Source organism: Cetorhinus maximus, chromosome 24 (genome assembly GCF_964194155.1).
Source record: "Cetorhinus maximus chromosome 24, sCetMax3.hap1.1, whole genome shotgun sequence".
Classification (NCBI taxonomy): Eukaryota; Metazoa; Chordata; class Chondrichthyes; order Lamniformes; family Cetorhinidae; genus Cetorhinus; species Cetorhinus maximus.
The window spans coordinates 27,434,925-27,459,042 of record NC_135902.1 but is presented as its reverse complement, the minus strand read 5'-3'; the positions used below and the strand labels follow the sequence as shown (position 1 = coordinate 27,459,042).

At 39.9% G+C, this 24,118-nt stretch overlaps 1 protein-coding gene across 6 annotated transcripts in view; it reads right to left on the bottom strand.

Moving 5' to 3' along the window:
* Positions 1 to 3,600: 3,600 nt before the first annotated feature.
* Positions 3,601 to 24,118, bottom strand: part of LOC144699737 (neuronal-specific septin-3-like) — a 264,727-nt gene continuing 244,209 nt past the window's right edge. For all 6 annotated transcript variants that reach the window (XM_078570913.1, XM_078570917.1, XM_078570915.1 and 3 more), the window contains 2 exons: positions 5,781 to 5,832; positions 3,601 to 4,731 (listed from right to left, as the gene is read on the bottom strand). In XM_078570913.1, coding sequence (XP_078427039.1) covers positions 4,602 to 4,731; positions 5,781 to 5,832 — 182 coding nt within the window. In that variant the 3' untranslated portion in view covers positions 3,601 to 4,601. The remainder of the gene's footprint in view (positions 4,732 to 5,780; positions 5,833 to 24,118) is intronic.

The following is a 24,118-nucleotide window of genomic DNA, read 5'->3' as shown; positions in this document are numbered from 1 at the left end:
CATATTATTATTTTGCTCTCCTGCCTTGATTCTACCCCTTTATTTGCCACATCTACCCAAGCTTGATCCCTCATCCTTCTCGAGTTCCCTAGTTACGCGGCTCACTCAAACACTGGTCCCAGTATGGTTACATCCCAGTGATACAGCCCCCACTTTCCCCAGCTCTGATGAACCAGAATGTATTTCTCCCACACCAGTCTTATTTGCCCTATGTCAATTTGCACGTGGCTTAAGTAATAATCCAGTGATTATTACATTTGAGGTTCTGCTTCTTAATTTGGTATCTAGCTTTTCATATGGACTATGCAGAGCCCCTTTCCTTGTCCTGCCTATGTCATTGGTACCTACATGGACCACAACAACTGGATCCTCCCCATCCCACTGCAAGCTCCTCTCCAGCCCTGAGCAAATGTCCCAAACCCTCACACCGGGCAGGTAACACAGCCACCTGGATTGTTGCTCTTTGCTACAGAGAACAGTATCAACCCTCCTCACTGTACTGTCCCCTACTACCACTACATTCCTTTTTGCTCCCCCCACTTGAATGACTTCCTGTACCATGATGCCACGGCCAGTCTGCTCATCAACCCTGCAGACCTCACTTTCCTCTACACATATAGCAAGGCACCTTGTACCTGTTTGACAATTGTAAAGTCTGCGTCTCCTCCTCTACTGTCTGCTCAGTCCCTTTACCTGCCTCACAGTCAGTCAGTCATGTTCCTCATGCTGACCAAAACAGGTGACCCTATTCTAAGAGGCGTGACCATCTTCTGGAACAAAGTGTCCAGGTATTTCTTGCTCTCCCTTATGTTGCACGGTGTCTGCAGTTCAGCTTCTAGTTCAACAATCCTGATTCGGAATTCGTCTAGCTGCTTACACTTTCTGCAGACGTGTTTGTCCTGGATCGCCTTGGCAGCCAAAAGCTCCCACATTCCACAGCCGCAACATAACACCTGTCCCGCCATTGTTACTTATGTTATTTAGTTAATTTAATTACTTTAATTAACTTATAGTTCCTACGCATACAATTTATTGTGCTTATTAAAAACTAGTACCACTAAAAGTTTTACGCTTCTTAATTACACAGGTATGCGTTTTACATATTTATGTAAATTTAATTTATTTTAAAGTTTGTTATTTTTATTTATTGAAATTAATGAACCCTACCACTCCCTCTGAGCTTTACTATTGCTATTACAAAAACCTTACTATGAAAAAAACCTTACAGTTCCCAATAAATTGTACCAGTGTTTAAAAAATAAATGAGCAAAACAAGTAAAATACTCTCCATCCAATCACTTATCCAGTTCCCAATGACGTCACATTTGATTTTGACCAAACCATATCGGTCCACTGAGACCCACCAGCATGCTCTTTTTGAGCTCCCAGCTCCTCTCGCAACCTTTGAACTCCCGGCTCCTCTCTCATTCATTTTGAACTCCGGGCTCCTCTCGTGCTCTTTTTTGGTCATTGATTAACAATAAGAATTTGTATTTATTTATCAACTTTAGTGCAATAAAACATCCCAAGGTGCTTCACAGAGTCATTATAAAACAGAATGACATTGAGTCACATAAGGAGATGTTAAGGCAGATCACCAAAGGTTTGATCAAAGGGGTAGGTTTTAAACTGCGACTTAAAACAGGAATGCCAGGTGGAGGTTTAGGGAGAGAATTGCAGAGCTGAGGACGTATGCAGCTGAAGGCATGAACAACAATGGAGCGATTAAAATTGAAGATGCTCAAGAAGCTAGAATTAGAAGACTGCGGATGCCTTGGAGGGTTGTACAGCTGGAGGAGATTACAGAGATAGGGAGGGGCAAGGCCATGGATGGATTAGAAAACGAGTTTGAAACTTTTAAAATTAAAGCAATGTTTAACTGGGAAGCAGCGTTAGGTCAGCACCATTGGGGTGATAAGTGAGTGGTATTTGGTGCAACATTTCCATCTCAGAATTTGCTGTTGTTTAAGTTCCATTCTTGTCGTTAATGGTGCAAAACTTCCGTTCAGGATTGAAACCACTATTTCCAACCCTGAACAGACAAAAAAATTACACACTTACCTTCAGGACAATCATTCGATGGGGAATCCTGCAGAGCGCAGCCAGCACAGGAAAGTTTAGAGGGAACAGCGGAGAGAATCCGCACGGAAGCCATGCTCCCTTTTTACAGCACTAGCTGCCGTATTCTGGATAGCAAAGAGTTTAAATGTCCCAAACTTTCTTTGGAAAGCTAGAGAGCAAGGGTAAATAGGTAAGAGGGTAGGATGGGTGAGGAGGTAGGGTAGCTGAGGCAAGTGGGTCGGGGTTGGGTAGGTAAGGTAAGTGGCTAAAGGGGTAGGGTGGCAGGTGGCTAGAGCGGTGAGGTCAGGACGTTGGGGTAATCGGGTGATGGGGGCTAGTCAGGTGGGATTCGGCAGTCGGAGGAACATCAGTGATTGGGGGGAGTTAGTTCTGTAGTTACCCAGGTGTTAGACTAGGTTTCAATCGGTCTACCATTTCCTGGGTAACAATCCAGGTAAGAAAGTTGGGAAGTCTCTGACTCTAACTCAGAGTTGGAGACATTTGAGGGCCCCGGGAGCAGGGGAATTGCCCAATGGAAGTTCAAACTTCCCCGGCATTTCCCATGGAGTTGCTGTACTGGGACTTCAGTGGGGTGCTATAGCATTTCTTGGGGGTGGGGGGGTATGTCCAGTGTCCGACTATCTGGAGACCGGAAGGTCTGGACCAACATAAAAAGAAATGTTCCACTGAATTCCAGCTTTGAAATCTCATTAGCCTATTTCCAAAATGCTGTTAGCCATGCTGTCCCCTTGCATTAGAAAGGCTCCTAATTACTCATTAGATTGCTGGAGAATGTGAACTTAAATCTGACGATGGTCATTTGAGAATTTTAATTCAACTAAAAAGAATCTGGAAGTAATATAAAGAGCTATCAATAAGAATTGAAGTGACCATGAAGGTACCAGATTGTTGTAAAGCCCCAACTGGTTCACTAATGTCTTCGTTAGAGAAGGAAACCTGCCATCCTTACCTGGTCTGAAGCCACTCAAGCTATATCAAACCCAGACTGACTGCAGTGGTTCAAAAAAAAGCAGTCAACCACAATCTTCTCACGACCAGGATTAGGCATAAAATGAGATAGCCACATTCCAAGAATAAGAAAAAGTCTCAACCTAACCTAATTTGTTTTACTAAAGTCTTTTTTTCAATATAACCACATTAAACACCAACACATAAGAACGTAAGAAATGGGAGAAGTAGGCCATTCAGCCCTTTGAGACGGCTCTGCCATTCAATGAGATCATGGCTAATTTTCTACTTTGATACAATTATACTATCTCATATCCCTTGATGTTTTTAATATGTAGAAATCTATCAATCTCTGACTTGAACATGTTCAATGACTGAACCTCCACAGCCCTCTGGGGCAGAGAATTCCAAAGGTTCACCACCCTCAGTGGAAAAATTCTTCTCATGTAAGTCCTAAATGCTTGCCCTCTATCCTATGTGCAAATCCTCTTGTAATAAAAGTCAACATACCATTTGCCTTCTTAATTGCTTAATAAATGATGAACAGTCAAAATAACAAAGGCAGTTAAAAACATTAAATTTGCAATGTTTATTTTAGGAAATATATATCAAACACATTTTTATTTTATATAAAACGTCTAATTTGACATTGAATGTAAACCCCAAAAAATGCACATACAAAGGTCATACAATGAAAGAAAAAAAGATAAGCCTCAATTTTCAATATAATTACATTTTCAAAATACTGAGTAACTAATGTGACATTCCTTTTACACTTTGTTTAGATGGATACAGATCCAAGATGTGAGTCATTTTAATGAAACTAACTCTATATCTTTCAGTGAGCAATACATATTTTGGCAAAGAAGCAGTCTTTCTACTCACTGTTTAACATTGTTTACATCATTAAAGAGTTTGTCTTTTTTTAAAAGCACCACCACCACCTTATTTCACATATGTAAATGTTTCCATTGTGTGTTGCCTTTCACTTCCCTAATTAAAGCCACCAAGGAACAAAGAGAGCTTTGGGATTTTGTTGAATACATGTCAGTTGGCCGTGTTTTGATATACTGAAACATGCTAGTAATATATTGGAAATAAATATAGTAATAATTAAGCCAATTACATCGTTCTTTTTGTCCTGTAGAACACATATTTAGCTTTAGCACTGCAATAGTATTAAAAGCAATTTTTAATCCACCAAAACATTCTGTTCACAAATTAACACAATTTTGTTTTAAGTTTCTCCCTGAACAATTTAGTTTTATTACAAAAAATTCAACCACAAAAATCAATTTTGTGGTTATCTGCAAAACAGTTCTTAATAACCCCTTTGGTGTCATGCAAGTCTAAAAGGTAATCTACGAAGCAAGACAATACAAAAATATGGCAAGTATGCACCACTTAGTTTTTTTGTGATGTGTAATAGTCATTCATTTGTGAACAGAATAGCATAGTGTGGAATAAATTATCTTAAGATGAGCAGTGCTGATACACCACCACATACTTTTTACCTAAATTATTAGCTGGTCAAATAAATTCAGCAGCCTGAAGGAAAAGCCATATATATTTTACATGTTGCTGTTCATATCCTTTTCCGCTATTCCATTGGAAAACTCATTTCCCTCACTCAGCCGCTGAACTCTGTATGCTTCATAGTGAATGGCGCTGGTCACATCTTTGAGATTCTGCATGTGAGTCCTGAGGGATATTTAGTACAAATGTCATCATCAGAATATGTAACTTGAAATAATGAAACATTTTAAATTGTTCCATTCATTTGTCATCAGTACTATGATAGGCCGGAATTTGCTTCCAAAGTAACGAGGAGGCTAATGTTGGTCGTGGTTATGAATGCGGAAATAATACAGCAACTTCAGAAAAGAGGTGTGCAATTAAATGAATAACCCAAAGGTTGTTTTCCAAGTTATGTCACTCCACCATTAGCTTCGTAAAAACAGCACTTTGCTTTCTGACCACCTGCATTGAATATCTGTATTTGCCTGAACTAAAACTGAGTGTGTTATTTAGGGCTAAGTAGTACAAGCATCTTTACAACAATGGGATAATTGCTAATTACAACCAATGAACCTCTCTGACACTGGAAAAGTAGCTTTTACAAATGTGCAGTCTCATTCTTGCAGTTATGAATATTACAGGGGAAATTTAAAATGATAAACTTGATTTTTTCTTTTGTCTGTTTTTCCTCTCTCATAATCCAATCTTCCTTGCCTTTCCTTGTTTTTTCCCCCCACTTGATTTAACATTGATTCACCCCATTTAATTCACCCTGCTTCTCAGCCCTTTCACTGTATTTGCTAATCCTTAAATCTCATTGAAGGAGGAGATACCCTGTAGGATGTTCTCTTCACTATGATCCCAAGATGCCCAGTTTCTCTCACTTTGTCATTATCAGCTCATCCTTTCAGCAACTTTATGAACAAACATTTTCTTGAGCTGAGCGGTCCAGGGCTAACTAACTAAATTAGGCCCAACTAAATTAGACTGGGCAGATGCCCAGTCATAACAAAATTAGGCCAATTATTTAAATGTAGTTATTCCAATCAATAATGAAATTTATGGATAACAGTGTACACTGATACTTCAATGGTGAAACACCTTACTGTAAATAAACTTATAACCACTGATAAAATAAAATGCACATGGTATATCACACTCGCGCCATTTAGAAAGGTAAAATAGGAGTAAATATAGGTTTCCCTGCAGAAAGGGCCTGCTTCCTAACTCACCTTATCAGCAGATCACGCAAATAGGCAAATTCGCAGTGAGACATATTTTCCACTGTAAAAGAATAAAAAAAAACATACAATTTGTCATTATTCATTTTAATCCTTATCTTATATGATCTACTTCAATGTTTAAAGCAACAGACTAACATAGTACAGAGAAGCTTTAATTTGCATTCATATCATCATTGTTGTTGCATGGGTCACCTCATTGCCTTGTTACACATTTTTATGTTGCAATCATGCTTGCAACAATGAGAACGCAATACTAAACTTGCAGTATACAAATCCTGAATGCATTTTTTGCACTGAAATCTCTCTATGAGGGTGGCTGTCTGGCAGCATAACATTGCCTCTACTCCAGTCTAGAGGTGACATAACTGCAACATTCATAAATCTAACACACATCATGATCTCATTGGAGGTGCCAATGCCACAAATACCTATAGATATGAGCTCAAACCTTGGAATAGGCAAAACATATTGTCATGCCCAGTAGAAGCACGTCCTATCCATAACTTTAAAACAAGGACTATGGTTGGTTTGGAATCTTTCGGAATTAAAACTTCCTTTTAAAAAATGGACATTAACAGCTGGCTAAGGTAACTGCCAAGGGGCAGGTAACTTTTGCAATTTCTGCACAGGCAAAGGGCCAACAGATGTCTGAACTCGTGTCTGAAAAGTTCTCAAATTCAAATGGGGTTTCCAGGTGCAAAGTGACTACACTTATCAGCTCAATGGAAGGGGGTTAACAGAAATACCTGTCTTGTTGGAACCATTAAGATGGAAAATAAAATCTTCCAATGGGTAAATCGTAACTGGTATGTCGAAGGTTTATCAAACATTATGTATCAATCACCCTGCTTCCAACTATTACGTGGATAATGGGAGGTACTGAAACCTGCCGTTACGTGATCAAAACTGACTTCAGATCCCAAATTCGTTTAGCCCAAGAATCAGACGGAAACCAAGTCAGTCTATGAAGAACCAGCTGCAGGCAAACAGCAGCAGCACAAGGCAGTAACATATGTGTCTTTAAAACCTGGGGATTGCAGTCTCCGACAGTCTCCCAACCTGATTTCTTTTCAAGCCTATAAGTACAGAATCTGAACCTTCTGGTAAGAAGGCTACAAGTAACCAACTTTGTGACCTGATGAAAAATCCATCTCTTCGAGGGAATCCCACAACAATCCTGATACACATCTCTAGCTATTTGAACCCACCTAGTCTACCCCTTCAGAAGAAAATGCCTTCTTCAAAGGGCCCACAACATGCTTCTTCCCAAGACAAGCCAAGCATGTGAACCAGAAATTGTTCCTTTCTTGTGTGTCTGCGTGAGAGTGCGTGTGAGACAGAGAGCGAGAGCGTGTTTGAAAGAGCGAGAGCGCGAGAGAGAGATTGTTTGTGAGAGAGAGAGAGAGAGATTGAGCGAGAGAGAGAGAGACGTAGTGTCTAGACTTTCGGGTGAATGCATGCATAAATAATCCTGTTTAAACCCACTCAGGTTAATAAACACATGCATTACTTTTCAAAACAAACCCCACCGGTTACAGACAATAAGGAATTGGGGTTCTCTACCTCATCGCTGTCCATAACAACATATTGATGGGTAGGGAACTCAAGAGACCCAGTGTGTGCCACTATGATAAATAGGCTAAATAATTGAGAAATAGCGTCATGGTGTGCTCATATAAGCAGGCATTCATTGCAAATCATCTTATCTGTAATCTTGTTCCCCAAGACTCATGAAACTTAAGTTGTAATGTTTCCACTTTGATTTGTTTTCACACCTGACCTCACAGAATGCAGAATTCAAATAGCCTTTATTAGGACCAAAAAACACTGGACAGCGAGGTTAATTGCTCAGGATTTGAACCTAATTCATGAAGCTGTGTTTCTCTATAGTGAGGTAGCAAAATTACTCAAGAACCCTTGAAAAGTTTTGGAACTCTAAATATACTGCTTTATTTACTGGAAAAGGAATAAGACAGGATAAAAGCTGATCTCAATTGAAAGAAGAGCTTTGTTTTTTGCATCTTAGGCCATTGTCTGCCATACTCAATTCTCAGCCAAACCCTTAGTTGGTTACAATTTTAACTGTTGCTTTGCTGGTATCAGCCGTGACGGGAGGAATGAAAGATCACTGGAAAGATTGCAAGAATGTCAGACACCAGAGGTTGTGCATAGAAACAATGGATGTGGTACAATTTTTAAAAAACATTTTTTGTATTATCCTTTGAGTTTTTGGTCACCCCTCTTTATAACTCCTTCTTTGGCTCAGTGTCCATTTTTGTCTGATTATGCTTTGTATAAGATACTATGTTAAAGATACTACACAACTGCAAGTCGTTTTATTTATGCACTGAAAAATAATAGAACAAAAGTTATTGACCTCATTGATAACTTGTTATACACACTTTCAACTCAACAAATAACCACAAGAGGGCAGAAGAAAATGCACCATCTTTATGTTGGTGTATTCAATTGGAAAAAGGACAGCTGATTCTAGTCAGATAACACAATCTCATCTCCATGCACACAGTCATGAAAAATTTGTATCAGATTGCGTATCGGATTACACAGAAGGTTAGGTGCCTGACAGAATAATTAAGCTTAACAAAAGTTGCATATGCACAACCTCAGGATGTCCCAAGACATTTTACAGCCAATGAATCGTCACTGTTGTAATATTGGGAAATGAAGCAGAAAAACTGTACACTGCAAGATCTCACGAACAGCAATAAGGCAAAAGTACTGAAAATCAGTATTTTGGTGGTGCTGGCTGAGTGATGAATGTTGGTCAAGATGTCAGGAATACTTTCCTGCTGTTCTATGAAAATTCCATGGGATTTCTCATGCCCAGAGAGGCCTTCAATGTAACCTCTCTCCTGAAGGTACTGCACTGCAGTGTTGGCCTAGATTGTAACCACACCCAAGAATCACTTGATCTTGTTTGTTAGTATGGTACCGACAAATCAATTTGAAAAAATATTTCCATCAAAAGCAAACATACATTGTTTTGAAAGACCCAAAGGTTAAGTGGATTATAATCATCAGTGCACAAAGAGCAAAGCAAGAATTCAAGGAATTCAACTATACAGAACTTCTTTTAATATAGGAAAGACAACACCCTGTAAAATTTCTATTCATATGGTTTGCTAGTAGCTGTGCTGATAGCTGCCTTTGGGTTTCTTTGCCCCAATTATATACAGACCAGGCTGCAGGGCAGGGAATAAATAGGCTTATTTTCTCCCCAAGAACTGAGACATTCATCTCTTTCTCCACTGGGGGAGATCAGTTCAGGAGGACACCCTACAAATATTATTCACAACTCCCTTTCTTGTATCTGACATGCCAACTGGCAAATGTAACAATTTCCGAAAAAAATGTTTTGCTTTCATCTACAGCGTTTTATTAACAAAAAGAAATTGGCATTTTCAAGTTTAACCTAATTCTCTGCAAGAAGAGTTATTAGCAGTGTATTTCAGAATTATTACAGTCAACCTGTCAAACTACATTCCCCTGAAATTTCCATTAGGCTGCATTGGTTTTTCCAGTGCAAGTCACCCCAAAGCAGCATAAAAAGTTTTGAATTTCAAGTGCAAATTGCAACCAGCACTAGTTGAGTTTCTGTGATCTCCTGCGCTGATTTAAAAAATAGCACTCTGGAAGCTAGCCCCACCCACAAAGCCAGCCATGCCTCCAGACAGATTCATCACTGCATAGAATTTCTGCTAATTGCATCCATTTGAGAAATCTCTTAAAATCAAGCTTTTATTTTTAGGCATAACGACTCTAGCAGGCACGTTTTAAATATTAATAAATGTTCAATTTACTATGGAACTATTTTAAATTTTACCAATGAAATTAGCAAGTGGTGCACAGTGCACTGATTAAATGTACTTATTCTTTGTGATAAATGGATTTTCAGCTGTTTTAATAAAGCTGCACCCTGCTACTCAAATATATCAAGGAATACTTTTTAAATACAAATTTGAAAAAACCATTCTGAAATACTTCCCAATTGTGCTAGTTCATGGAAGATTTTACACTTGCAATATATTCTTCCTACCACAAAACTGAGCAATGTTGTGTGCGAATTTCAGTGCCCGTGCAATACCAGGTACGTAGGCTGTACATGCCAGTGATTGGCTGATCAAATTAAACAGCATGTTTCTTCAGTTGTCAGAATAGGTAGACTACAGACCATACTCAAATCAGCCTGTGCTTGCAAAACCCAAAATGGCCTCTCCTGTAAGATGTGATTCCACAGTCCTGAGTGCACTAACAGCTACACTAACAACCAATTTAAGATAAATCAGTTGAGCTCATTACATGGCTTGCTACAAGTGACATACATTCATATACAGGGATCCGATCTCTGCAAACAAGAGAAATATGTTCAAAACTTCCACCTTTTTTTGAACTACCCAGGAGCTTGGGGAGCCCATCGTTCTCTTGCTTTCTCTATGGCAATGCCTTGGCCAGAGTCGACTTGCAAATCAATCAGCACCCTTTCCTCCTGTAGTATAAATTGCTATGATAGTTTGAAATTTGGTATCCTTGAGTGCACAATGAAAAACTTTGGCAACACGTCTCTCTTTTCAGCAATATTGTGTTATGTAGTGCACATCGTGCATCAGCCGTAGCTGAGCAGTAGCCCCCGTGTCCCAGAGTCGGAAGGTTGAGGGTTCAGGTCCCACTGCAGGCTCCTGGGTCACAAAATCCAGGTTGACCCCTCTGAGGGAGTGCTGACTTCGACTGTCATCTTTCAGATGAGGCATTAAATTGAAGCCCCATCTGCCCACTCAGATATAAAATATACTATGGCTCTATTTCAAAAGAAGAGCAGGGCAGCGCTGAGGTCCTGAAAGGTGTTACCATAAATGCATATCTATCTTTCCTTTTCTGTGTATGCTTCAAGTGCCTCAGGAGACACTTTCCTGGTCAAACTGATCCCTCAAGCAACACTTAAAAATAGGTTGTCTGATCATTATTGCATTGCTGTGTGGGGGACTTTGCTATATGCAATTTGCTGGCTGCTTTTCCTACATTCCAACAATGACAATGCTAAACAATTTCATTGTCTGTAAATTGTTTCAGGACATCCATAAACGTGGACCCGTCTTACTTTCCTTTCATAGCCTTCAGCTACGCCACCTTGAACCCCCTGATTGGAGGCAGACGAGGGCATAATGGCTCGATTTAACCATCCATCATCCAAGGAGTAATAAGCATTGGAAATGCCCTCATGCTCAAGTGGAAGTCCCACGATACATAATTGAAAAGTAATAATACTTCAGACACACTGTACCTTTCTTGAGGGCATTTCAATAATTGCTCAGTTGGAGTTGGTATCTTTAACACCTATCAACACTGCAATGAGTCAACTAGTTACGTTCAGATTCTAATTATCAGTTGGTTTACACAATGATGTTTATAAATTGGCCAAGTTTCTGCTGTGTGCTATGATGTGGAAATTTGTAAAATGAAGTTATTTTTCCCTTTATGGTTCAATGGTGGATCAGTGCCAAAAAAAAACAAGTAAGGAAACAGAAACTGAAAAGCACCAAGTAAATGACAAGATATTGTAGTGGGCCATTTTCAAATTTTATCTCGCTTTACTTTACCAGGGAACCTTGCAGAAAATTGAGAAAGAAGATAAACAGTGGCTTGATGCATGATCTGAACAAATTTAAAAAAACGACAGGGAAGATAGAATTTATTTCCTACATAATATTTGGGAATGAACATGATTATTAATAATACTTTGAGAGAATCTGAAACTGGGTACAATAATGAATAAGCTTGAGAAATACTGCAATTCCGAATGAAATTTGAATTGTACATGCTGTGCATGTCACATTTACAGAAAATGGAAAAATAATCAACACGCAATGACATTAGAAAATTATGAGTTTGGCTAATTGACAGAATTATGAATAAAAATAGAATCAATAACAGATAACTCTCTGTAAGACCTGGTCTTCTAATAAAGCCGAGTGACTGAAGGAGGGCAGCAAAATAAAAATGAAACCAAAAGATCTGTGCAGCAGGGAAATGAAATTACTCAGGCAATAGCAAGGGAAGGGATTAAGAAGCAGCCAAATGCGAAATCAGAAATGATGACCTTCAAGGGAAAAAGGGTAGCAAAAGCAGAGAGAGATTTTACCAGATCCCTTTGGCAGTGCTTCCACTCGAAGTACATTACAAAACAATCTATATGATATATAAGCACATCAACAGCATGGAGGCACAATGGACGACTTAATGGTGTGCAGTACGTCAAAGAAGGGAACAGGGTGGCAGATAGAAAATAATTGAAGCCTCTAGAAGAGAGGAACTGAAACTTAATAAAGACAGCTGCGTGTTTGGAGTCATAAGAGGGCTCTCGTCGATGATATCACTGGTGAAGACATCACAAGTGAAGACAATGAGTTTGACATATAAAAATTTCATCTACGGAGTACACACTATGCCCCCAGTGCAAATAGGATATATGAAGATCGTTAGGCTTGATCAATTATTTGAGTAAAACTCCTTCAGGAACAAAGATCATATCTTAGAAAACTGTCAAGAGCACTGATTGGATTCAAATACCAGTAAAGATGGACACTGGGGGAAGATTTTGTTAGTGGTTCTAAAATTCTACAATACTGAGGCGGCAATAACAAAAAAATTAGCAGAAGCATTACAGGCAGGATTACAAGCTGTACTACTGCAAAATTAGGATCAGTGGTAACATATTGTTTATTTATCAGGCTCAGGGTTTGGTTTGAGGACAGATATGTACAGCTCGTGAAGATTCTGACAAGGATTAGCTTTGCTTATGAAATGTTTATATTGGTTTGTGTATGGCTGTAATGTGTATGGCTTGAAACAGTTAAAAACCGCTACTTAATCTATTCTTAAAATCATTAATTGAGTGCCCTTGTTATTGCAAAGAATGATCTTGTCACAGGGCTAAGATTGGAAGGAATACTATACACCAAGAAACATAGACATTAGGAGCAGAAGTAGGCCATTTGGCCCGGCCCTTTGAGCCTGCTACGCCATTCAATATGATCATGGCCGAAACTCTATCTCAACGCCATATTCCCGCTTTCTCTCCATACCCCTTGATGCTCCTAATATCCAAAAATTTATCAATTTCTTTCTTGAATACACTCAGTGACCCGGCTTCCACAGCCTTCTGTGCTCATACGACAGTCCTGCCACCCCCGGTATCAGCCTAGTGAACCTTTGCTGCACTCCCTCTATGGAAAGTATATCCTTTCTTAGGTAGGGAGACTAAAACTGCACGCAATACTCCAGCTGTGGTCTCACCAAGGCCCTGTATAACTGCAGTAAGATATCCCTACTTCTGAACTCAAATCCTCTTGCAATTAAGGCCAACATACCATTTGCCTTCCTAATTGCTTGCCGCACCTGCCTATTTACTTTTATTTTCTGGTGTACAAGGACATCCAGATCCTTTTGTACATCCACATTTCCTAATATAATCACCATTTAAATAAGACTCTGCCTTTCTGTTTTTCCCTCCGGAGCATATAATTTCACATTTATCCACGTTATACTGCATCTGCCATGTGTTTGCCCACGCACACAACTTGTCTGAAGCCTCCTTGCATCCTCCTCACAACCCTGCCCAGTTTTGTGTCATCAGCAAATTTGGAAATATTGCATTTGGTTCCCTCATCCAAGTCATTTATATATATATATATATATATATTGAGAAGAAATTTTACATATGCCATTGCTACAATATTAAGTAAAGCAATAGACAAATCCAATGGAAAAATTGTTGAGGATTTGCAATCTGACATGTTTATGTTGCATCTAACCAGGAGATTGATCTCAACTGAGAAAGAATGAGATGAGAACTTTTAGGAGTGCTGGAAATGGAAAGTGGAGTTAACAGTAATAGATTGAAGTGTACACTATAGGAATCAGATTGTAGATGTTGAAAAACTCACTAAGAAATGCTGCAAAGTACAAAGGGTTAGATGGACACAGGGAAACATAAAATAAAACAGACACAGCCAAATGCGTATTGAAGTAGAATAAATCAGAATATTGCTCATGAAGTAGCAAATTCTTTAACTTATTAGAAGTATTGGCTCAGAATTTGTTGAAAAATAGCAGCGTGTGAATAATGCATGCTATTTATTATTAATGTGCAAATCAGTCAGCAACTTGTGGACAGCATGAGATACCCAGTGAATTGCAAATTGTGGTTGCATTGACAGTGGTTCAGAAATTCAGGCACCTGTAGGGAACATTTCCTGTGACTGAAGACTAGTTCCAAAGCTCCCTGAATTATGGGCTCAGGCCTCATTATAATAGAGCCAACAACTCTGGCAAAGAGGCCTCAACATCAGCTCCGGACCCCATGAAGTATCATGGAATCAGGTCAAACTTGGGCAAGGAAACTTCCTGCAGGAGTTCCTCAGGGTAGTATCCTAGTCTTAACCATCTTCAGCTGCTTCATCAATGAAGCTTCCTTCCATCATAAGGTCAGAAGTAGTCCATGTCCAAATGTAGCAAGACCTGGACAATATCCAGGCTTGGGCTGACAAGTGGCAAATAACATTTGCGCTGCACAGGTGCTAGGCAATGACCATCTTTGACAAGAGAGAATCTAACCACCTTGACATTCAATGGCATTACCATCACTGAATCTCTCACTATTGTAAAGAACATATTTTTTATTTCAATTGGGCTGTAGATTAAAATTACAATGGTTGCAGTTTGAAGGGCATGTCTACTGGAACAGTGTAAGGGATATACAATGCTGCTGTCCTGGAACAGAGTGTGCCATGAAAAACAGGATGGTGCCGAGGAAGAGTTTAACCTAATCGGGAACTGCCTGGCAATGACGTTTTAATTGGCTTCGGACCAGGTGACCAGGGTTTGTGTGAAAGCAGTGCAGCAGAATAGCTCCTAGCCTGAAAGGAAAAAAGACCTAAAACCTCTTTCTCCTGTGTATGTAAGGTTTCAGTAATTCTACAATAATAGCTAGCTGGCTTTTTCTCCTCATATCTCTATAACCTGCTCTCTCTCTGAAAACCCCTGTCAAGAGGAAAAGAGGAAAATCACCATTAGAGATATTGAAAAGCAAGTGCTCAACCAGTGAACTAAAGACAAAGTGCTGGGAAGACCACCTTGTGTCATCAACAAAGAACTGAAAGGAATTTGGAAGAATCTATCAAAATCAACCCATCAAATCCTATGCTCTGAAATTGGTACTATTGAACTGTTTTATCCCAACCTTAAAATCCATGTTTTTGTGTGTCTTATATGTCTGTGTCTAGGGATTTAAGAAGGGGTAGAGTTTAGACTATAAAGTTAGAAATTTGCAGTTCATATTTCTTTCGTTTGCCACTGGTTAAAGACAATTTGTTCAATAAACAGGCGTTTACTTATTAAGTTTACAACCCTGGTACTTGTATTCTGTTAACCCAAATTAAATAATTAGGTGGATTGATCAAACTTTTCACATTTGTCGTGGCTCAGGGAGCAGTGGGGCTTGGTATTGCAATGCACTATCCCCAATAAGTTGTGACAAAGTTTGGGGGCTCGGGTCCATAATATTTTAGAACAAAAGACAATGATAATTTGGGTGTAGATTTAGTAAGTAATAAAATCTAAAAGGAAACACCAAGTTTGCACTATCAAAAATAAGATGGCACTGGAAACTGCTAAAGCTTTCCTGCAAGTGGAAGAGATCCCCGTGCTGATTGTATAAGGGATCTCAAATTGAATTGGCAAGTAAATTAAGAGTAGGACTGCCTGCCAAAGCTAGAAAGGCAGAGAGAATCGAACGGATGGCACAGCATTTGAAAATGGAAGGAATATCCAAGAGGCAAAGTTCTCCAAGGGGTGGTTCATTGGAATGGGCTCAAATGCAATTGCAAATCAAAAAATTGGAACCAGAGGCAGCAGAAAAAGGGCAGAGAAGGAAAAAGAAAAGGAAAGAGGAAGGGTTTTCCAAAGGGAACAGGCAGAAAGGCAGGGGAGATAAAGAAAACAAGAAAGAGAATTAGAAAAGGTGAGGCTAGACAGGCAGGAAAGAGAAAAAGAAAGAATTCCAGCTTAGGATGCTGGCAGTTAAAAAAGAGGCATCAGGTGGTGAGGAAGGACTTATTTCCAGATCAGAACCCAGTGGGGAGGTGATTAAATTTGTATGAGCTCTTCCAAGGTTTGAGGAAAAGGATGTTGAAGCATTCTTTATTTAATTTCAGAAGATAGGTAAACAGATAAACTGGCTATAGGAAAATTGGACATTGTCCACGAAGAGTAAATTAACAGGTAGAGCACAGGAAATTTATGCTTCACTGTCAGAGGAGGTATCTAGGGATTATGATGTGGTGAAAAAGGCTATTTTGAGTGCATATGAGTCGGTTCCCGAAGCATACAGACAAAAGTTTCAAAATTTAAGAAAACAGCCTGGGGAAAACTTACATTGCATTTGAAAGGGTTAAGCAAAGTAGTTTTGACAAGTGGGTACAAGCATTAGGAGTTGAAACTACCTATGAAATCCACAGAGAGATCTTGGAAGAATTTAAAAACTCCCTACCTTCTGTAATAAGAACCCATGTTGAAGACTAATTATGAGTTGATCCATAAAACTAAACCTTTTTTCCATCGCCTCCATAAATTTGAAAAGGATAGAAAGCAGGAGAGTGAAAAGAAGGCAAGAAGCCAGGGTAAAGAATGGATAGCTGGGAATATCGCGAAATCTCCTCCTCAGGTCAAGAAGGAAGGTACTGAGCGTGGAGGTGAAACTTGAAGGCCTAAGCGTTTCCATTGTATACAAGTGGCAGCAGTGTGTGCCATCTACAAGGTGCACTACAGGAACCCACCAAGGCTCCTTAGCAACTTCCAAGGACCTTCCAAACTCATGACCGCTACCCATCTAGAAGGACAAGGGCAGTAGATAAATGAGAACACCGCCACCTGGAAGTTCCCCTCCAAGCCACTCACCATCCTGACTCGGAAATATATCGCTGTTCCTTCACTGTCACTGGGTGAAAATCCTGGAACTCCCTCCTTAATAGCACTGATGGTATACCTATATCACATGGACTACAGCAATTCAAGGCGGCAGCTCACCACCACCTTCTCGAGGGCAATTAGGGATGGGCAATTAATACTGGCCCAGCCAGTGACATCCAGATCCCATGAATGAATTTAAAAAGTTAGAACACACCAACAGGAGTAGGGCATTTAGCCCCTCAAGCCTGTTCTGTCATTCAATTGGATCATTCCTGATCTGCAACCTAACTCTGTAGACATGCCTTTTTGCCCCATATCCTTTCATACCTTTAGCTAACAAAAATCTCAGTCTCAAATTTGAAATCAACAGTTGGTCTTGCACAATTGCAGTTGGTGGAAAAGTTCTGGACCCTTGCCCATGGAAGTGTTTTCTAATTTCACTCCTGGGGGGGTTTGGCTCTAATTTTTAAGACTATGGCCCCATGTTCAGCAGAACTAGTTTCTCTCAGTTGATCCTAGATGTTCCTCACTATATCTTGAACAGCTTCAATCAAATCACCCCTTAATCTTCTAAATGTCAGCAATTTACAACCCTAGTTTGTGTAATCTCGCCTCATAATTTAACATGAGGAGGATAGGTATCATTCTGGTAGACCCTATTCTGCACTTCCTCCAAGGTCATTGAATCCTTCCTAAGATGTGGTGCCTCAACTGCTCAAAGCACTCCAGGCGTGGTCCAATCAGGCTTGCAACATTGGGCTGCTCAGAGGCCCTCAGGTAACTGGGGTGGGATTAGTTCAGGCATTGCGAAGGCTGACAGTGGAGGCCAATTGGTGATTGGGAGAGGAAGCAAAGATTGGGCTGAGGGGGGGGCGCGGTTAGGGAGATCAGGGTCTATGAGTGATAGAGATCGAGGATCACAGCCTGAGCGGTTAATGTGGCGTCAGTGGAGTCATCCCTACTCCTCCCAGCTCTACAGTCAGGTACGTTAATTATGTCCAATGCTGGGAGGCAATCCTTTAAGGGTATATTCCTTGAGTGCAGTCAGTGATGGCACTGGCTGCCTTGGCGCAAACCAAACTTGGAGAGGGAGCCTGAAAGAGGTGCTAGGTCCATTATTTGCAAATGCGAAGGGGCTAAACTCCGCTTCAGATGTGTGTAAAGGACGCCTATATATTTTTTCCTTTCACACTATGGCAGGTAGCAGATTTGAGGAAGTGCATACACATTTTCAGCCTGTTATATTGCGGACTTAGTAGGCCAATTTATGCTCAAACAAATGGGCACTCTGTGGCTGAATTTATAGATCAACATGCTTTAGTTTGAATAGTTTGTAAGTAATGGTATTAATATTCAAATATTACCTGCTGTCAATCAAGAAGTCAGTGCAGACTGTAGACACAGGAAGCTAGAAAGGTGTGTGAGTTTCCCATTCAAGAGCAAGTGAACAGAAGCTTGTAGAAAGCTGTAGCAGTGAGCTACCAATCAAGAAAAATTAATGTATGGTGGAATTCACAGATAAGGCACAGAAAGGGCCAAGAGCAATTTGAGAAAAGGCTTTTGTGAAAAGGCAATGCTCCTACAGTCAAAATCAATGACAAACGTGCACCTTAGAAGTTATACCAAAAACGCACAGAGCAGAAAGGTACAAACAGGACTCTAAAAGCCGTTAGTTTGCACCAACAGAATAGGGTAAACATAGGATGCTCGTCCAAAAATTGGAGAAACAAATGGAAATTAAATCACCTATTGTCGATGCAGCTACCATAGTCTGATACAACTGTACCTTCTTTACTACCTGACGGGTCAGACAGCAAAAGACCAGGTAATAAAACCAAGTCCATCTGTGAGTGGCATTCCTGAATTAAGATCCAATTGTGAAATTAAGATGCTCAAAAATATTTAGAGAAAGAAGTTTCATGCCACAAATGTGTATCATTAGCAGTAGCTGCAAGGTTCTACACTGCAATATAGATATGCTCCATCATAACATTATTAAGTGTATGAAAACAAAAAATAAGGGAACAGTGTAGTTAGAAATAAATGAAATCAGTTTGATGCTGAGACTTTAATGATGTTCCTTGAATCACACTAAGTGTTGTGTCGCTATTGTAATTAAATGAACAGTTAGATTCAGACTGGAGAAGTCAGTTGGTATCCAGGATGGGGCTTGTAATCACACAGTGAGCTGCTGAATGTTAATGTACTTCAACAATAATAAATGCAGTTACTTCTTCATCATTCAATACTGGGTTTAGAATTGCAACATGACACAACAAAGCTACCAATTTTACCTCAATTGCTGAGAGGTTTCAGTGTTAGGTAGATATTAGTTTGTTGATTGCAGATGCACACTCAGTGGATCCAAGTGATCAAAAATAGCCAATGGGCTTCTTTCTCTATCATCACAGCTTGATAGAGCTCCAAATTAATGTGAAAAGAGATTGTCTGTAGCATAGTGTGAGGGAAACTGCTTCATAAAGTATTTTGATTATTTAGTGTCTTCTCAGCTCATAGAATATAGATAGTTCTGCCTGAACTATCATTAAACAAAGCAAAAAAGGAAAAATAACTACTTAGGATTCTTAGTGGCAATATAAGACCGTGTTGTCATATGCATTGTCTATTGAATCCTCTCCACAAAGTCCTATTTTTACACTTTGTGCTTCTCTCTACATATTCTTATAACATCTTTCTTTCCTAAATAATATCAGACCTACATTTGAAATATATTTTTAAACAAAGGTATTCTCTAAAATAATCAAAATGCTTATGCACAATGAAAGGGAAACATGAGGAAACACACAGGTGACGCCAATGATTCTGGATTTGTGTAACAGAGAGCAGGTCAAAGGTTACAAAAACTTTTCCAGAGCTTAGAGCCGACCATGGTTTTCATTTTAATTACTAATGAACGAAACAAGTAATTTCATAAACAGGGGAAAGGTTATGTGGCACTTATAAGTCAATAATGGGAGATGTAAGTTCCTGTAATTAATCTCTCCAATATAAGTGTTATTTTGCAGATCAAAGGAGTTAGTAAATATCACACACACACACACACAAAGTGGTTAGTGACTATCACATACACAAAGTGGTTAGTGAATACACACACGCACACACACAAAGGGGTTAGTGAACAGACACACACACGCACACACACACAAAGGGGGTTAGTGAATACACACACGCACACACACAAAGGGGTTAGTGAACAGACACACACACGCACACACACACACGCACACACACACACAAAGGGGTTAGTGAATACACACACGCACACACACAAAGGGGTTAGTGAATACACACACGCACACACACACACACACAAAGGAGTTAGTGAATAGACACACACACACACACACAAAGGGGTTAGTGAATAGACACACGCACGCACACAAAGGGGTTAGTGAACACACACACACACACACACACACACACAAAGGGGTTAGTGAATAGACACACGCACGCACACAAAGGGGTTAGTGAACACACACACACACACACACACACACACACACACACAAAGGGGTTAGTGAACACACACACACACACACAAAGGAGTTAGTGAATAGACACACACACACACAAAGGGGTTAGTGAATAGACACACACACACACAAAGGGGTTAGTGAACACACACACACACACACAAAGGGGTTAGTGAATAGACACACGCACGCACACAAAGGGGTTAGTGAATAGACACACGCACGCACACAAAGGGGTTAGTGAACACACACACACAAAGGGGTTAGTGAACACACACACACAAAGGGGTTAGTGAACACACACACACACAAAGGGGTTAGTGAACACACACACACACAAAGGGGTTAGTGAACACACACACACAAAGGGGTTAGTGAACACACACACACACACAAAGGGGTTAGTGAACACACACACACACACACACAAAGGGGTTAGTGAACACACACACACACACAAAGGGGTTAGTGAATACACACACACAAAGGGGTTAGTGAACACACACACACAAAGGGGTTAGTGAACACACACACACACAAAGGGGTTAGTGAATACACACACACAAAGGGGTTAGTGAATACACACACACAAAGGGGTTAGTGAATACACACACACACACAAAGGGGTTAGTGAATACACACACACACAAAGGGGTTAGTGAATAGACACACACACACACAAAGGGGTTAGTGAATAGACACACACACACACAAAGGGGTTAGTGAACAGACACACACACACACAAAGGGGTTAGTGAACACACACACACACAAAGGGGTTAGTGAACACACACACACATGCACACAAAAGGGGTTAGTGAACAGACACACACACACACACACACACACACACAGTCATTGGAAATATATTTGCTTTCTTCATCCTTCCCCTGTTTGAACGCAGTGCGAGTATTTAGGAGGATCCTAGTCTACTAGTTATATCAGATACCAAATTGTGCTTGCTGACCTGTTTGCTCCCAGTTGAGCACTCCTTGGTATTGAAATTGTCATCGTTGTTTTTAAATCTCTCTATGGCCATGCACTTCCCCATCTCTGTAACCTCTTCAAGCCCTTCAACCCTCCCAAGATATGTGCATTCCTCCATTCCTGGCTTTTGTGCATTCCCGATTTAATTGTTCCACCATTGTTGAGAATGCCTTCAAAGGCCCCAAGATCTAGTATTCCCTCCCTAAACCTCTCCATTTCCCTATCCTCCTTTAAGACACTCTTTAAAATCTAGCTCTGACCAAGTTTGCCCTAATATCTCTTTTCATAGCTCAGTGTCAAATTTTTGTTCGATAATGCCTCTAAGTGCCTTGGGGCGTATTGCTCCATTAAAGGCATCATCTAAAAGCAAACTGTTGTTGTAGTGAAGATCTATCACAGCAGCATCATGGCTAATGTGTGCATATTGATGAGGAAGAGTAAAACAGTGAAGAAACAAAGAGAAAAAAGGACATCTAGATCAATTGGATAAATTTTAGAAAATCATGCTGCTGAGACAGGTAAGGGGCAGAGGGGTGAGAAAAAAGGTCGGAGAGGTTGTGTTGGAGAGGGTTTAAACTAAAGTCACAGGGGGATGGACAGCAGCATATAGAAGTGGAAAGGAAGAATAAGGTGCAGGAAGTTAGAATACCAGGCAGTGCTAGAGAAGGGAATAGCTCCTTATTAGATAGAGTGGACAAATTGGAAATAGTAAGTTATTGGGTGGGGACAGGAGAAAGTAATAAAGTCAAAATTAAGCTTATTGTGCATGTATGTGAATACGCAAAGAGTGTGGCAAATAAGACTGGTGAGTTCCAGGTGCAGTTTGTCATGTGGTATGATGCTGTGGCAATAACAATAATCTGGCTGAAAGAAGGGAGGTCTGAGTATTAAATACTCCTGGATACAAGGTGTTAAGGAAGGGAAGGGATGGGGTGGTGGTGTTGATTAAGGATAACATTGCAGAGCTGGAGAGAGAGATGTCCCAGAGGGGTCAAGCACAGGATCTATTTGGCTGGAGCTTAGGAACAAAAATAAATGTGCAAATACATTGCTCAGTGTAGTCTATGGACCACCAGCCAGTAAGAAAGATGTAGAGGAACAAATCTGCAAGGAAATTCCAAAGAGGTGCAAGAACTATAGAGTATTTATAATGAGAGACTTTAATTATCTGAATAGAGACTGGGATAATAGTAGTGTAAAGAGTGGAGAGGGGAAAGAGTTCCTAGAGTGTGTTCAGGAGAATTTTCCACAGCAGTGTGCATCCAGTCAAATGAGAAAGGAGGCATTGCTGGATCTAGTTCTTGGGAATGAGGTGGGCCAAATGGATCAAATATCAGTAGGAGAACATTTCAGGGACAGTGTTGGTTATGGGAAAGGACAAGGAACAATCCAGAGTAAGAATAATTAATTAGGGAAAAGTCAACTTCAATGGGTTAAGAATGGATCTGACTCAGATAAATTGGAATCAAAGGTAGACAGAAAAAATGTAATCTGAACAATGGGCTGCCTTTAAGGAAATCATAGTTTGGGCACAGCCAAAGTTTATTCCCACAAAGTGGAAAGGGAAGGTAAACAAGTCCAGAACTTCTTGGATGACAAAAGAAATAGAGATTAAAATGAAGAAAAAGCGTGTTTATGACAAATGTCAGGCGGACAACATAACCAGGAATCAGCCCGGAATAAAGTGATTTCACAGGGGAAGTGAAAAAGCATACAAAAGAAGCAAAGAGAGAGCATGAAGAAACTAGCAGCTAATATTAAAGGGAATCCAAAAATCTTCCATGGGCATACAAATGACAAGGGGTGATAAAAGAAGTGCGGCTGATTAGGGACCAAAAAGAGGGTCTGGAAGGTATTAAATTAATAATTTGCATCTGTCTTTACTAAGGAATTTGCTGCTGCACAGGTCATGGTGAAAGGGGAGGTAATTCAGGCACTTAAAAGGTTTAGAATTGATAAGGAGGTGGCATTGAATAAGTTGTCTGTACATGTTACTGAAGCACCAGGATCAGATGGGATGCATCAAGGGTACTGATGGAATTGATAGTGGAAATTGCGGAGGCCCTGGCCGTAATTATCCAGTCTTCCTTAGATTTGGGGGTGGCGCCAGAAGATGAAAGAATTGCAAACTTTATACTTTTCTTCAAAAAAAAGGATGTAAAGATAAGCCCAGCAACTATAGGGTAGTCCGTTTAGCCTTTCTAATTTTTTTAAATTTAAAATTAACATTTTCTAAAAGCATTTAGTACAATAACACTTAAAAATGTATTTACGACAAAGACAATGGCACCTGGAAATAAGAGGGTTTTGACCCCATGAACAGGAAAATAGTGGCATGGATGTAAGCAAATTTCTTAGGCTGGAAGCATGTAGTGAATCTTGTTCCATCTAGAGTCTATAACAGAACCAGTCTTCTTTACTAGAGCATTTGAGGAAACGCTATTGGAAATTGCTACTGGCACCAAGTTGAGTGCAAGGCAAAATTTGACAAGAATTTGGCGAAAGCATTTATGTAGGTTAGCAGTGTGAGCAGAATAGAGGCAGAATGCTGGAAGATAGTAGTTTAGCATAGAAAGTTATGAGATGATACATTTTGGAATAAGGAAATGAAACATACCTTAGCAAAATTTTAAACAGAATAGAAGAACCTTTGTGTGCAGCCATGTAGGACATGAAAAGATTGTGACAAATAAGCAAGTCAAATGCAAAATTTGGTTTTGTACTTACAGAAATAAAATACAAAAACAAATGGGTCATGTGGAACTTATCACAAAGCCTAATCTAGACCACAGATAGAGTGCTGTGTACAAGTTTGAGAACTCCATTATAAAAGAGGTTATAAAAGCAATAGAAAACCTGCAG